We start from the raw sequence: 17,661 nt of genomic DNA on the forward strand, positions 1-17,661 counted from the left end.
AGCCCGGTGAATGCTGTTGGTGAGAGCGGTGGTAACCAAATTCTGGCAGCTGGATTAGTGAGAGCAGTGGTAGCTCAACAAGAGCGGCTGGATCGATAGCAGAAATCTAGCGGTCCGCAGGTTGAAGACCACTGAGAAGGGATTGACAGGCGGTGATGATGAAGGGGGGGGGGGATAATGAAGGGGGTGATGATGACGGGGGTCTGGATGTTGACAGGGTGATGATGACGGGGGTCTGGATGATGGCAGGGGGGGGGATGATATATTTCCCACCCTAGGATTATAGTCGAGTCAATAACTTTTCCTGGGATTTTGGGGGGAAATTAGGGGCCTCTGCTTATATTCGGGTCATCGGCTCCATGCGCAGCAGACATGCCTGTGCATGAATGTCCCTGTGCGTCGTCATCAAGGCAACGTCACTACGCCGGGGCCAGCCCAGAGCGGAGAAGAGGGGCCTCTTGGTCAAAATGGACAGCCTGGAACGACTAACCCTCCCCACCGGATGGTTCCTGTAGCATAGATGGCCCGGACCAGCTCACCCTTCCTTCCCGAGGGGAGGTGAGTAGAATACTAAAGGGGGGGGGGGGTCTGGATGATTAAACGGGACGAAGGCCCAGCAGTGGTCTTCAATCTGCGGACCTCCAGATGTTTCAAAACTTCAACTCCCAGCAAGCCCGGACCGATGGCTGTCCGGGCATGCTGGGAGTTGTAGTTTTGCAGGTTAAAGACCACTGAGAAGGGATTGACAGGCGGAGAGTTCACCCGGGTATAAGCCGAGGGGGGCATTTTCAGCACGAAAAATCATGCTGGAAAAACTTGGCTTATACTCGAGTATATACGGTACTTAAAATACACTAGAATATTACTCTGGATATTGAGTAGAATATAGAGGAATCTTTGGTGAACCCTTGTTATAAGTAATGTAACATTCATTTTTCATACAATTAATTGAGAAATTTTGTTTAATGTTTCTATTCTGGGTAGAAAAAAAGTACAAAAAAGCAGCTATAAATAGATTCATTTATGAATCTTCGTTTTTTTCTTTTCCCCTTTTTCTAAATTTTTCTCTCTTTTTTTCCTTTTTTTTCTTAGGAACTCTAACTTATTTTTGTTAGAATGATGAGGTTTAGTTTGTTTCCATAATCATGTGATTACCAATATTTTTTTTTTTTTTTTATGAATTATTATGGTTGAATATTTGATTTTTACTCTCTTTTTCCTGACTATGAAGATTATGTATGAATATGGTAATTTGATTAATATGTGACTTTCTATCTGTAAATATATATAATGCCCCTTTCACACTACAGGTATCATCCTGTAAAAACCTATGTTATTACTCCCGGCAAAAAGTCCTGAAAATGGGCATCAAAAAATCCCATTCATGTCAATGGGATTTTTTGCCCATCCTTTTGCATCAGGTATGTCCGTTTTCACTAATGTCCATTATTTTTGTTGGCACAAAAGACAGTGCATGCACAAATTTTTGGCCCAGCAAAAATAATGGTGAAAAATATTGCCATTAAAATTTAACATTGAAGTCTATGGGAAACCGATGTTAAAAAAAAAAAAAAAAACATCCATTATCATGTGTTATTGTCTGTTTTTTTTATTTTTTTTAACATCTGTTTTTTTGTACTGAGCATGCTTTACAAAAAAAAGGGTTGAAAAACTGATTTAAAAAAAATGATGATAATGGATGAACATCAGTTTTTTTTTTTTTTTTTTTTTTTAAGAAAAAAACCATTAAAAATAACGGATGATGGTTATCATCCGTTATTACCAGTTATTGCATCTGTTTTTTTTCATCCGTTATTGCCAAATAATGGCAGTAAAAAAGCAGGATGATACCTGTAGTGTGAAAGGGGCCTAAATCTAATAATAAAAAGAATTTAAAACAAACAATAATGTTTTCCACTGGAGTACCCCTTTAAAGCCCCATTGTCTTCTAACGGGATTCACCGGAGTACCCCTTTAAATTACATAGTAATATATATATATATATATATATATATATATATATATAGATTTTTTTTTTTTTTTTTTAACATTATTTCAATGAAAATATTCACATATTATAATTCTTTGCTTATTGGTTATGCAGCACTTGTATTCCTAAGGCCCTATTCACACAGCAGAATTTCCAAGGGGAATCCATCAGAACCTTCAGGAAGAGTGTCCAGAAGAAAATGCTTGCACAAAATATCCTTATAATAGGTTTCCTCTAGTAGTTCACTGAGACTTATATTTCAGTTTACTTTGTATTTGTTTGCTTTATTGAAAATAAATTTATAGAATGAATGAGTCTACTTCATAACAGACACCACCAAGTCCCAACAGGACTTGACTTTGAATGGGGCCTGACAATTTTGGTCTGGTGTCCGTTGTTTATTTTTGTCCCCACTCAACTCCAGTCACTTGAAAGGACTATGCGAACGAAGCTCCCCCAAGGTCGACAGTGATGTGCACTTAGCCTCAACCAACCAGATAGTGTAAAAAATATTAACCTAGAAAGCAAGTGTTAAATTGAAGTAAAGAAACTCACAAACCAATGGTAGAAATATCCCTATAGATGGACACAATCTGGTGGAATTATTGTTTCCCATCAGTTTCTAGGGTCCTGTTCACATCACTAATATTTAGAATGCATGGTAAGCATACCCATCAATCACTGATTGGCAGGTGTTGACTTAAAGGGGAACTCCGCCCCTAGACATCTTATTCCCTAATCAAAGGATAGAGGATAAGATGTCTGATTGCAGGGGTCCCGCCGCAGGGGCTGCAGCACCCCAGACATCCGGTGCACGGAGCAAACTTTGCTCAGTGCCAGATGACTGGCGTTGCGAGTCGGAGGCTCATGACGTCACGGTCACACCCCCTCAATGCAAGTCTATGCATGTAGACTTGCATTGAGGGGGGCGTGGACGTGACGTCACGAGCCTCCGGCGCTGCACCCGACGCTTTAAACGAACGCCGGGTGCAGCAGGGAGATTGCGGGGATCCTCAGCGGCAGGACCCCCGCGATCAGATATCTTATCCTCTATCCTTTGGATATGGGATAACATGTCTAGGGGCGGAATTCCCCTTTAAGTGAATGAGGGGAGAGCTGCAGTTACCCAGCACCACCACAACTGTGATACAATCTGAGAAGCAGAGGCAGAAAATGATGAGATGATTGGTTGCAATGGGAATTTGTGGGAAACAGAGATTTGTAACAGAAATGATGTAACTTTCCCTTTTGTCTGTAAGGGGTTTGCTAAAGTTCATTTCTGCAGAAACCCCTCTATTTAATAAGAATAAAGTATATTTCTCAGTTGCAAACATTTCTGCAACAAATCTTGTGTCTGTGGATATACCCTTAAAGGGGTATCTTGGTGGAAAACATTTTTTCTTTTAAATCAACTGGTGCCAAAAAAGTTAAACAGATTTGTCAATTATTTTCCACCGGAGTACCCCTTTAAGGGGAGACAATGGCTTAACTAGAAGTAAAATGGAAAGTTACACAGATATATCAGACAGAAGAGGGATGTGAAATATCATTGAATTAATAAGATGGAAAGTCACTTCCATCCCGAGCGGATGAGGATAAATGAGTCAGGACATACGCAAATGGGATATTCCAGCAATCTGCTTGCCACAATCCCAGAGTACAGAGAAATCACAATGATATCTCCATTAATCTCCAGCATGTGCCTGATCTGCCAAGGGAAGGAAACAGACTTGTATTAAGGAAATATGTAAGAGGAGATATAAATTAGATGATTATAGACCAAACAAAAAACATCAGTCAGCATTTGGCGCGAGCGATAACATGTGATACTCCGCTGTTTTTTCCAGAGACTATGAAGCAAAGGGAATTTTAGTTTTGATGAGAAACAAGATAATTTTCCAAATTTTTTTTAAAGGCTTCCTAGATTGGAATCACACCAACTTTACAGGCCAGATGAATTGTTACATGTCAAAAATATGCAACAATAAATGCCCCATAGTAATAGAAAAGCACTTACAGTATAACAACCGCCATTTATTAGTGTGAACTTATGGATGATTTAGATAAGGGAAGTAAACGTGGTGCACCGGTGCTAAGACAAACTGCTGCCTAATACAGTTGTCATCAGAAAGTGATGGCGAGGATACAGCTCCTGTGCTCGCTTCATGCACGGCAGGACCCGGCGGTAATGGTGGACATCAGTGATGCCCGCCATTAACCCCTCAGATGCTGTGATCAATACTGATCATGGCATCTGTGGCATCAGCCATGCTTTGGGCAACAGATGAGACCACCTGCGACAAAATCTCCTGGGTTCGATCAGTCAAGATGGCTGCTAGAGGCTGTCAGGTCATGCTGGGAGTTGTAGTTGGCTGGAGGCAGACTGTTTGGAAAACACTGTCCTACAACATATCTGCAAAATGTGATAGATAATGCTCCCATTTTCCCAGGCTCCTGAATGTCAGTTCTGCAGTCATCGAGGAGCCAGGACAGGTCATCACACAAATAGGAACTTTTGACATGCAGAATGCTAGCAAAGCTGGGCGACAACCCTATTGGTGCCTCAGTGGTTAACAGTCTTATTGCTGGTCACCCAACCTTTCCAGTTATTGACATTATTGATCAGAAAGATCTATTCCAACCGTTCTCAGATTCCGCAATGATCTGAGACCTGTAGGAACTCTTGACAACATAGGACGTGGAGCAGGGTTGACAAATCTCAGCCACTATCCCTCTAGTACACACCTAGTAGACTTTTTCCAATGTATACAATATATTTCACACTATGCTTTGACAAGGGAGAAATTAATTGTAAAAATGAATTCTTCCAGTACTTATTAGCTGCTGAATACTACAGAAGAAATTATTTTCTTTTTGGAACACAGAGCCCTCTGCTGAATCACAAGCACAGTGCTCTCTGCTGACACCTCTGTCCATTTTAAGAACTGTCCAGAGTATTAAAAAATCCCCATAGCAAACATATGCTGCTCTGGACAGTTCCTAAAATGGACAGCAGAGAGCAGCACTGTGATCAAAAAGGAAAAGAATTTCCTCTGTAGTATTCAGCAGCTAATAAGTACTGGAAGAATTAAGATTTTTTTTTTAATAGAAGTCATTTACAAATCGGTTTAACTTTCTGGCACCAGTTGCTAAAAAAAAAAAAAAAAAAAAAGTTTTCCATCGGAGTACCCCTTTAAAAAAATAAAAATAAAATAAGTATTGGTAGTTGGTATCTGTGAGTACTTGAAAAAAAATATTGGTATCTTCAGGATGGTAAGGGGGGCATTCCCAATTCAAACCATAGGATCTCGTTCTGGTGAATTGTTGACTCCATGTAGTCACTAAGTTATTTTCATAGACACCATGTAACACTGAGGCTAGCTTCACACTACGGAATTTCCGTGCGTAATTTCTAAGCTGATTCCGTAGCAGCAGATTCCCATTGCTATCAATTAGATTCCGTTGCAGACTGCATACTACGTCATTTCAGCAGCTGTCGTTCCGCAGCTAAAATTCCGCTGCCAAAACAATGACCCTGCTCATTCTTTTGGCAGACACCAAGCAGAATACTTTGCCATCTGTAGGGACAGCAATGTAACTGTGGTCGTCACCGTGCGCACTTGGAATCTCTGGCCGGAAGAGTACTGAGATTCTGCAGTATGAACCCTGTCTAAGGCTGCATTCACACCACATTTTTGCAATACAGTTCCGTATACGTTTTCAATGTAAAAACCGTACGGAACCGTATTGAAAACCGTATGCATTGAATACCCTATGCAAAACAATGCACCCGGTGGCATCCATTTTGTGTCTTGTACGGTTTTTGTCCGTTTTTTCCCCCGTACCCAAGACCTTAGCCTACCACGGTTTTTGGTCCGGGTGAAAAACCGTATTAAACTGTATACGTTTTTTTTTTTTTTTTTTTTTTTTTTTTTTTATAAACATGGGAGTCAATGGGAACCGTACAGAACCGTATTTGCATACGGTTCCATCCAGTTTGCACCATAAAGTTTTTGACTTTGCACAGATTTTTTTTTTCTTGGAATTTCAATCAAACAAGTGAAACTTTATTCATAATGGAGTGAAAAGTTAAAAACGTATACATTTTTTTTCTTAAAGACGGATGCAACCAGACATCATTTTTCAAACCGTATACGAGTTAAAATTTGTACACACGTCTTGATACAGTTTAGTCAGGTTTTGAGGAATCAGTTTTTCATCAAAAACCTGATACGGGAACTGTATTGCAAAAACGCGGTGTGAATGCAGCCTAAGGCTGGGTTGACATCAAGTTTTCTCCCATACGGGAGCGCAAGGTTTTAGCTCCCCCCTGCCGTATGCGCTCCCGTATGGGAGAAAACTTGATGTGAACCCAGCCTTAGGCTGCATTCACACCGCGTTTTTGCAATACAGTTCCTGTATCAGGTTTTTGAAGAAAAATGGATTCCTCAAAACCTGACTAAACTGTATGCTTTTCTATGCATTCCCGTATGTAATTAATTTCAATGAGCCGACCGCAGTGAAACGTTCGGTCGGCTCATTTTTGCGCCGTATGCGCTTTTCCAACCGGACCTAAAACAGTGGTTGACCACAGTTTTAGGTCCGGGGAAATGCGCATACAGTGCAAAAATGAGCCGACCGGACCGAACGTTTCACTCCGGCCGGCTCATTGAAATGGGGGAAAACGTGATGTGAACCAGCCCAAAAAATGTAATGTAACAATTCGATGAAACTGTACCCGATCCCATAAAGCAGTGTTTCTCAAAAAGGGGCTGCTTCCAGCTGTTGCAAAACTACAACTCGCAGCATGTCCAGACAGCCGAAGGCTGTCTGGACATGCTGGGAGTTGTAGTTTTGCAACAGCTGGAGGCACCCTGCTTGGGAAACACTGCCATAAAGGATGAGCAGGTTCCAGCATAAAGTATGTGAATGTTTCCCGCACTGCAGAGATGCTGATAAATGCATTTCGGCATGACATATCCAGACTTCTACTTTTAGCGTCCTGGCCCTGTAACCCTACGGAGACATCAATACATTTAGCAGGATGTGTAAAATATTTAGCTGTCTCGTGTAGCGGAGTTTTTACCGCTACTTTTAGAAATTCGGAATGTATGTCTAAGTGGTATGGGGAGCATATTCATCCCGCAGTCTCTGCTTAGCAGGGTTATCTAGGAACGCTTATTGTGGGCATTGTGTTAAGGCTATACAGCTTCCACCTCTCTAGGCATCTGTGCCATCCATCTGACAGATACCCAGTGAGAGGTTACATGAATATCCACTCGACAAGCCTGCCAGAAAATGGAACTGGCGCTTGCTGAAGCCACTCATGTACAGGCAGTTCTGTTAGTCACAAATACCATGTTCCCCGGGGCAGGAGGCACCCAGCTGTCCATGCCAGGGATTTTTGTCAAGACTGAAATATGGGATTTAGGCATAAGGGAAAATAATGATTTATTGGGAGAATAATAGCTTAGACGTTCAGACAGGGTAACCACGATGCCCGTAGATAAAGTCTCTTTATTCACGTTAGTTTGAATAAAGGAAATTGGATATTTTATCATCTTGGTAATATGATATTGTATTATTGGTTTTCTCTCGACAGACTGAAGTTTGGGGTCTCTGGACAAAGGATGGATATTCTACATATTATGACAGCAGTAAAGCGGATGAGATAGACTGTGATGCACATTTGAAATACGTAGTCAATTTATGTTGCTGGTTTATTGTAGATTTATTTTGGATTTTGGCCATTGACTTCAGTGAAAAAGTCAAAATCCACATTCAGGGTCTATTGACACATACAGTATACTGCAAATATTTGATGCACAGGATTTGAAGCTGCAGATTTAAAGCGGTGTTCAGTTGATTAGTTTACATTGAAACCTGTATCATAAAATCTGCTGCTTCAAATCCTGTAAATCAAATATGCACAGGTTACTGTAAGTAAAGCACCCTTAGGGCTTGTTCACACGGGCGGATCCACAGCGTATTTTACGTTGCGGATTCGTCGACGATGGACTCTAAAGTGTGCCTTCAGATGTGCCTGCTTGGAGTAGGCACATCTGCTACGAGCAGACACACTGCTGCAATATGCGAGTCGCCGCGTGCACGCGCGTTGTACACATGTCGCGGCCGTTCCCCCTGCTCCCTGAGGAAGGCTGAGAGCAGCCACGATGTGTGAGAGTATACTGCACATGCGCGCAGCGACTCGCACATTGCAGCGTGTCTGCAAGTCGGCGGATTACCGCTCCGAGCAGGCACATCTGCATACTGTAGGGGTCCATCATCGGCTGTGGATTCGCCCGCGTGATCGAGCCCTAAGGGTAGGGTCACACGTGTCGGATTTTGCTGCTGAGTATTTCCCTACCCGCTGAAGTCAATAAGTAGCAAAATCAGCTGCGTATTTGGCTACATATTGACTTGAATTGGTAGGAAAATACACACCAAAATACGAAATGTGTGACCATACCCTAACTGCTCATTCTTAGCAAAATCAGCAATTGCAGATTTTTAGATACACTGGCCTAGAATTTTTATTGCACAATTCAAATTATCTCTGCTGTTTGTGAATATACCTTATTTTTCGTTACTGTATTCTTTTGATGCTTTGTGTTCTTAAAAATGTAACTATTGAAAAAAACTAAACTGGCTCCTGTACAGTATCTGCTCACAGACAGAAGAACATTGGTTGGCCATTCGTCAGACAACAGTTAGTAATTTATATTATATGAAATATTGAGTGCTAAATAACATCCATACTGAGAAGTGTAGATGTCAGAAAAGGGTCACGTTTTTTAGGATAAGTTTCTTAACACTTTGGACCATAATACAATGGTGTTCTATAAATTATATAAGTTTAACCTTTATATTAGGAAACCACATAAACTACCGTATTTTTCGCCCTATAGGACGCACCGGCGTATAAGATGCACCCAATTTTTAGGTGCAAAATCTAAAAAATGTAAGATTTTGAACCCAATAGTGGTCTTCAACCTGCAGACCTCCAGATGTTGCAAAACTACAACTCCCAGCATGCCCAGGGCATGCTGGGAGTTGTAGTTTTGCAACATCTGGAGGTCCGCAGATTGAAGACCACTGCATAGGAGGTAATACTCACATGTCCCCGCCGCTCCGGACCCGTCACCGCTGCCCTGGATGTCGTTCCATCGCTGTCGCCGTGTCCCCATCGCTCCGGAACGTCTCTGCTGCCGGCCGGGTATCCTCGCTCTCCGTCATCACGTCGTTACGCACGCCGACGCACATACGCGACGACATAATGACGAGGAAGGAGAGCGCCGGCCATACAGGGGATCCCTGAACGGAGAAGACACAGAGGAGGCAGGTAAGGTCCCTCTAGATGTCCTGTAAGCACTAACCCGGCTATTCAGTCGGGCTGTTCGGGACCGCCGCGGTGAAATCGCAGCGGTCCCGAACAGCCCAAATGAACAGCCAGGTTAGTGTCACTTTCGCTTCAGACGTGGCGGTCAGCTTTGATCGCCGCGTCTGAAGGGTTAATACAGGGCATCACCGCGATCGGTGATGTCCTGTATTAGCCGCGGGTCCCGGCCGTTGATGGCCACAGGGACCGCCGCGATAGGGGTGTATTTGCCGTATAAGACGCACCAACTTTTCCCCCCCAGTTTTGGGGAAGAAAAAGTGCGTCTTATACGGCGAAAAATACGGTACGTAAGTTTCAAGTCCTCTGCAGATTATATTGCATTTGTCACAGGACAGTATAAAGCTATTTCAGCTCTTAATAGTCTAAATGATAATTATGGAAGGATCCTGAAGGAAGTAGAAAAGTACTAAATATATAAATAGGCTGAATCCTCACAATACATAGCGACAACAATATGTATGGGAAAGATAGAAACGTTATGGACTCTAGTTCACTTAATGTGTCAGTGTGCTTGATACAACCAGTCATGCATGTAATACATATAGAACAAAAAGTCCCGGCACTCACCAAGTTGCAAGTCAATTCGTATTTATTGTATGCGGGTAAACAGGGCGCGTTTCGGCAAAGCCTTCCTCTGCTGTCTAGACAGCAGAGGAAGGCTTTGCCGAAACGCGTCCTGTTTACCCATATACAATAAATACGAATTGGCTTGCAACTTGGTGATTGCCGGGACTTTTTGTTCTATATGCCCGTTTCTTCCACATGCACCACCCACCACAGAAGTGCCGACTATTTTTCCTATAATGCATGTAATACAGTCACTCTTTGAGACTTATACATGTACAGTCATTACAAGAAAAGTATTGCACCTGTCCTGCATTTTTCTTCCATAATGGGAAGAAGAGGGAAGGTTTGTGGAGACCTGACACTACCATGTGGTGTCGCTCCTATAATAAGGGTGGGTGCTCTTCATGAAGTTTGTGCCTATGACATTTCCAGGATATCACATGGCTTAACCACAGCATTGTTCAAATGTGGTCTTGAAGAGATTTGACCAGTGTTTAAGACATTTATTTCTATGGGACAGGCTGGGTTGAAAAAGAAAAAAAGCATCACTTAGCCCACAGGATATGCTCACTCAACTAATAAGGTTTGCATGGACATCTCCTGTGTGTCAAGACATGGTCCAGGACCATAAAAAGCGGTTACCTAGGCACCACTTTATTTCAATCCAGCCTAGCCTATTGAAATAAAATTCCTCAACAGCAGACAATGCCTTTTTATGTGAACGGGCATCATTATTAATTATTATTATTATTATTATTATTATTAATTAGCGTAAAACATCTGAAATTTAATGATGAAAGATCAGGTGTCATGTGGTTCAAGCATGTCAGATTTGTAGAAGTCCTCTCTGTGTAAGGAACTGACATGCTACCACTAGCCTAACATATTTTACCCCCCACCCAAGCCCTTAGGGTTTCTGCATTTACCTCAGCATAACAGTCTAATTCTATCTATGAAATTACCAAGTTTATTTATTCATAGAGGTTGGGAAGACATTCAGGTCCTGCGAAATGAGCAACACATGTTCTTCTAGCCCACACGAAACAGCACAACCATGTACATTTAAGCCACCTGTGTGCTCCAATTGATGCCTCTAAATGTATAACGCATGGCAGAAATTGCTTCTATATACAGGGTGAAGTCAAACTTGTCAGAATTAGAGCCATCAGCCTTTTGCTTATACACACTTACTTTTATGTTACATTCAGTGGCATTCCAACTAAAGATAAAGACAAAAAACTGTCATTTTTCATCTGTACCGTAAGAAAAAAAGATTGCACAGGCTGCCTTTGTTCCCTGTCTAATGAAGGATGATCTGCTATTAAAATAATTACCAACGCTACTTTGATAGGGGGGGAGGGGCGTAATTAACAGCCCCCAATGTCCAGGAATAGGAATAAAAAAAGATTTCCAGACAGTTATTTATGACACAAAAATGTGTTACTGTAATTTCACATCATAATTATGGCTTAAAAAATCTGACGTTAATTTAAACAATCACAAAGAGCTCCGCACGCTACTCTCTCTAATGCAGAGATTACAAGGTCCCACCTGTTTGTATAGGAATGGGTGAGGAGATCCTATAGCTAATGCACCATAGCAAGCTAGCGGATGGAAAATTATTAGTAATTCACGTCCGTGACAAAAACTGTGAAATATAAGAGACAGTACAGGTTCTCAGCTATCTTGCCACTTATGCTGCTAAAGGAACAGAAGCCAAATGTTTAACGTGTCCTCACTTATGACAAGGTCACGAAGGTGCACGGAATCTGTAATGGTAGTTGACTAACTCTTACTTTAGATAATAAACATAAAAATATTTAGCTGTAGAAAAGGTTTTAATATGATGTATTTTAATGATCCATCAAATAACTGTTACTATAAAAGTACTTTATTTAGCCCCTTTTCAATGTGAACGCCAAACCCATATGCAAAAAGTGAGTTATTAAAATGAGTGACTATTGGTATTCCATTCATGAAACTCTTACCTTTAACTTGTCGTATCGGTCAGCTAGAGCAGCAACTTGATGATCCCGATGCCGCCCAACCAGTTTACACAAGGCACATATTAGTTGGTCATCTGTCACACAATACATGTTAACTTTCTCATCCTCGTGTTCCAGACACATTAACCCTCTGATGTGCGAGTCAGGGATAGGTTCAATCAAACGGTGGCCAGTGAATGGCTTCTTATTTGGGTGAGTTGCCTTTAGGCAGTCATCACAATATGACACTTCACAAGTCACGCATGTTTTTATGGCCTCTCGTGCCTGGTCCTGGTCACAGAACTGGCAGAGTACTTTCTCACTGGAATTCATGCTGTTGTTGGTATCGTATGTTCGCTCTCGGCGGGTCTCACTAGGGGAATTTGGCCCACTCACAGATGCCTTCTGAAATCTGTCGATGATGTTCTGCAAAGTCACGTTCCTCTTGAGTCCGTCTAAGCCGCGCTTACTGAGTGTGATGACATAACGGCAGGTGGGGCACTGGAAGGCGTTAATAGATTCTACGGATTCGTTGTTGGCACAGTGGGAGACCAGGATGCGATGCGCACAGTTGAAACAGAGGCTGTGAGCACAAGGCAGCAGCAGTGGGTCTTCAAACAGCTCCAGACAGATAGGGCAGGTCAGTTCCGACTCCAGTGTTTCCATCTTCAGGCAAAGCTTTCCTGTGTCGTCAGCGAAATCCAGGGAAGCTGATCAGCTATCTGAAAAGCACAATATTAAATTTGATTAAGCGAGTGGGGTCAACCATGGTGGGGTGGCTGTCAACCTTAATATTAGAAATACAATTAAGAATGACCAGAATAGTTACAATAGTTAGCAATTAGCTTATTCATTGTTCATAGACTTACTCCTAGCCCGGTCTAGCTGAAAAAGGAACAATGGCACCAGTAGCTATAGTCACACCATTGTCACATTACGCTTTAGTTTTACTACAATTACAAAATGTAAGAACAGGAATTGAAAAACACAAAGCCATTATTTCACTGGATTCCAATAGAAGTCCCTCCTTCATGCAAAATCCGAAGTGATATATGATATATATACATTGCTCTCTCTCTAAAAAGATGCATAAGGGGTTAAACCAACTAAATGGTTGAGTGAAGCCACTAGATTTGAAATTAAATTCCCATAACCTGGATCATCTTTTGTCAAAGAGAAACAGAAGTCCGACTTGGTTTGAAAAGCTGTCTCCCAAGTATAATGTGAAATAACTGGAACCGTATTTTCTGCTATGCCTTATGCTTTCCAGTTTGAGAGTAAGGAATGGCTTTGTCGCGTTGCACTCCACAGTACTCCCAGCCTCTGCTCTTGTCAAGGACTCATGGCTGCTTGGGGTCGACAAGTCGGTGAAGCAGAAGCAAAAATGATGCTTCACACTCGGCGAGATGTACCTTCTCTGAGAGCCACATACATTGGCTTTGTTGTTCCCATGCTTGGACAATTTCAGAAAGTACAGCTGCAATACTGTACGTTGTGAAGTTCATAAACTGTTTTTCTATGTGTTCAATGAGTCGCAGAGAACACACAACAAAAACATAAAAATAAAAACTATGGGTCGTTAAAGGTTTACGCTCATTAGCAGACGCTTGGAAAACAAACCATTGACTTCCCAACAATTCACCAACAGCACTTCATATATTAATAGGATTCTATTATCCAAGAATCCTGAGAACCTTGGGGAAATAAAGCAAACAAACAAAACCACAGCCTAGCATAATGTTTGCCAAACCTACACACATGTAAAAATGTCCCCATTCAGCCTTAATGGAACTTGGTATTACCAATAAAAAAAAATATTGTAAAGTTCTACAGAAAACCTATCACTTTACAGTAAGATGACCCTACATTTTTTCATATATTTAATATATTTTGATTAATTATAATCAATCCCAATCTGACCACTCTGTTACAAGAGTGATCCAAACAGACTGAGAAATTCAAAGTCCCTGTGACTTTGTTGTCAGACGTCAACAGATATAACACCGCTTGAGCCTGTTGCTCCACACGCACAATACAGGCTGCCATAAGTTTCTGTCCGCATTTCATTGAAGGACCTTAAGGGCAGTGTAGGACTTTAAATATTAAATCCACATAGGATCAGAAGGATTAATTGTCTGTACTAAGGGGTTGCGAACCTGAAACGCAATAGACAGACACTTTCAAAGTGTGATGAAACCGCTTTCATTATTTGAATTTTTATAAACTAATAAAAGAAAAAATAAATAGATGCAAGCTAAGCAAAAAAACCTTTGTCTGGCATTTGAGGACTACCCTGCACTTATTCCCCCAGGTGAGAGGAGAGCCCTGTCTAAATAATAGTGAGGCCCAATCTGCATGTATCATGTTATAAAGGAGGAGTAGCTGAGAAGATTGATATGGAGTTGTAGGATAACTTCTCATTTATTAATGTAAATCTGCTTATTCTGGGCTAAGCACCCTTGTGGAAGATCCTATTCAATAGTATACAGCTATTTATAGATAACTATGCATACAGAGAGTTGTCATCACTGAGTAGGACTGCCCGATTGACTACTTTGCCCAGAATGAGCAGAGATCTACATGAATAATTTACAAGTATTTCTGAAACTTTTTCCACAAAACTATAGATCAATTTCCTGAACTCTAAGACATGCCATCTGCAGAGTAGACCCTTTAAATGGACACTGTCAGATTAAAATACTGTTCATATGTTGTACATCTTGGCAAAACATTAACCTTTCTAATATACATAATAAGAAAATGTTATTTCCTTTTTATAGAAATCATGGCTTATAAAATCATGGCTTTGTCATAGCTGAAGAACAGGCATGAAAAAAGTCAAGTGAGTGAGGGTGGGCTAGCACTCCTCTGTACTCTCTCCTGTCTGATAGTACTCCTCTGTGCTCTCTCCTGTCTGATAGGACTCCTCTGTGCTCTCTCCTGTCTGATAGTGCTCCTCTGTGCTCTCTCCTGTCTGATAAGACTCCTCTGTGCTCTCTCCTGTCTGATAGGACTCCTCTGTGCTCTCTCCTGTCTGATAAGACTCCTCTCTGATCTCTCCTGTCTGATAGGACTCCTCTGTGCTCTCTCCTGTCTGATAATACTCCTCTGTGCTCTCTCCTGTCTGATAAGACTCCTCTCTGATCTCTCCTATCTGATAAGACTCCTCTGTGCTTTCCCCTGGAACCAGGAAAAGTGATGCTGTATGGCGATGCAACAGTTTCTCTCATATGCCATATAAAAGAATATTTTTTTTACTGTAATACAAACATAGTTGATATTAATCCACAGGTGGAAGTAATATATACATAGGAACACATCTGCTCATCAGAGGAAGGCATCTTTAAAAAAATATGGGACATTCCTTTTTATATTATGCATTCCTTGATAGCATGCATCTTTCAACAAGCTCTGAGAACAATAGCCAAAATCAACAACTGGAAGAAAGTGTGGAGAAACTTATACCTTAACACTTTAATGTCTATCTCTGTATACAATATACAGGGTGGGCCATTTATATGGATACTCCTTAATAAAATGGGAATGGTTGGTGATATTAACTTCCTGTTTGTGGCACATTAGTATATGTGAGGGGGGGAAACGTTTCAAGATGGGAGGTGACCATGGCGGCCATTTTGAATCTGGCAATTATGAATCCAACTTTAGTTTTTTCAATAGGAAGAGGGTCATGTGACACATCAAACTTATTGGGAATTTCACAAGGAAAACAACGATGTGCTTGGTTTTAATGTAACTTTATTCTTTCATGAGTTATTTACAAGTTTCTGACCACTTATAAAATGTGCTCAATGTGCTGCCCATTGCGTTGGATTGTCAATGCAACCCTCTTCTCCCACTCTTCACACACTGATAGCAACACCGCAGGAGAAATGCTAGCACAGGCTTCCAGTATCCGTAGTTTCAGGTGCTGCACATCTCGTATCTTCACAGCATAGACAATTGCCTTCAGATGACCCCAAAGATAAATGTCTAAGGTGGTCAGATCAGGAGACCTTGGGGGACATTCAACTGGCCCACGATGACCAATCCACTTTCCAGGAAACTGTTCATCTAGGAATGCTCGAACCTGACACCCAAAGCAAGATGGTGCACCACTACATTATGGGTGTCAGGTCCGAGCATTCCTAGATGAACAGTTTCCTGGAAAGTGGATTGGTCGTCGTTGGCCAGTTGAATGGCCCCCAAGGTCTCCCGATCTGACCCCCTTAGACTTTTATCTTTGGGGTCATCTGAAGGCAATTGTCTATACGAGATGTGCAGCACCTGAAACTATGGATACTGGAAGCCTGTGCTAGCATTTCTCCTGTGGTGTTGCTATCAGTGTGTGAAGAGTGGGAGAAGAGGGTTGCATTGACAATTCAACACAACATTGAACACATTTTATAAGTGGTCAGAAACTTGTAAATAACTCATGAAAGAATAAAGTTATGTTAAAACCAAGCAAATCATTGTTTTTCTTGTGACATTGCCAGTAAGTTTGATATTGCACATGACCCTCTTCCTATTGGAAAAAACAAAGTTGGATTAAAAATGGTCGACTTCAAAATGGCCACCATGGTCACCACCCATCTTGAAAAGTTTCCCCCTTCACATATACCAATATGCCACAAACAGGAAGTTAATATCACCAACCATTCCCATTTTATTAAGGTGTATCCATATAACTGGCCCACCCTGTAGAGGTACAATCTTGACTAGGCCCAGGTGCTTCAAGGTAAATCTGTGACTATACCTGTTCCTTAGTAATCCTTCTTAAGGATGGAATAAAATTATTGGCCATTTAAGAGTCTTCAATGTACATGAAGAGTAACCACATCTCTTCAATTTTCATGTCATCCTCAGGGATGTGGAAATCCTATCGCCCAACGCCCGGGACAAGTAGTTTTGGTCGCCGGGCAGGTGAATTGTTCATTGATTTAGCCCTGTATCGGGAAAGCAGGGACAGACAGACTTCTCCCTTATTTTTCTTTAATGCCGGTGTGAGGTGCAGGAGCCGATGCAAGTCTGCACCTCACACCGGCGCTCAGTGTATGGAGGGGGCAGTGGCGGCCCCCAGCTGATTTCAGTAGCCGGGGGCCGCAGCTCAGAGCCCCCCAGCCGGTGTGAGGGGTTCTCAGGAGCGAGGGCAGAACCCGAGATCGCACATCTGCAGGAGATGATTAAGCCACGCCCCCTCCTCCCCCCCTCCCGGAGGATGAAGAGCGCAGCTCTGTATAATACAAGAAGACAGGGGGAGAATGAGGACGTCCACAGCTCCTCCCTCCCCCACACACAGCCTCTCCCTTCCCCTGCTCTGTCTACACAGGACCTCATTTATCACGGGGAAGTTTCAAGTATTCACGGGGGAAAATACAGAGCGGGGAGAGGACGTGTGTGAGGAGACTGCACTGCAGGGGCTGGGGATTTCACCTCACACCGGCTCAGGTGAAGAGGCCGAGCATGAAGGCGGCGGGAAGGGTGGTTGTATATGCATGTAATGTATGATTATGGGGGGTGTATCAGTGGCGGGTGTATGTATGATGTGTGTATATGTATGGTGTATGTGTCATGTGTATATATGAAGTGTATATGTGTATGGTGTCCATGTATGTGTGATGTGTGTATGATGTGGGGTGTATCAGCGGCGGGTGTATGTATAATGTGTGCATATGTATGGTGTATGTGTCATGTGTATATATATGTCTGTATGGTGTCTGTGT

At 42.0% G+C, this 17,661-nt stretch overlaps 1 protein-coding gene across 5 annotated transcripts in view; it reads right to left on the reverse strand.

Moving 5' to 3' along the window:
- MID1 (midline 1) overlaps positions 1-17,661 on the reverse strand; it is a 465,347-nt gene that overhangs the window by 106,307 nt on the left and 341,379 nt on the right. For all 5 annotated transcript variants that reach the window (XM_056558892.1, XM_056558888.1, XM_056558890.1 and 2 more), the window contains exon 2: positions 11,945-12,663. In XM_056558892.1, coding sequence (XP_056414867.1) covers positions 11,945-12,607 — 663 coding nt within the window. In that variant the 5' untranslated portion in view covers positions 12,608-12,663. The remainder of the gene's footprint in view (positions 1-11,944; positions 12,664-17,661) is intronic.

Source organism: Hyla sarda, chromosome 2 (genome assembly GCF_029499605.1).
Source record: "Hyla sarda isolate aHylSar1 chromosome 2, aHylSar1.hap1, whole genome shotgun sequence".
In the NCBI taxonomy this organism is placed as follows: domain Eukaryota; kingdom Metazoa; phylum Chordata; class Amphibia; order Anura; family Hylidae; genus Hyla; species Hyla sarda.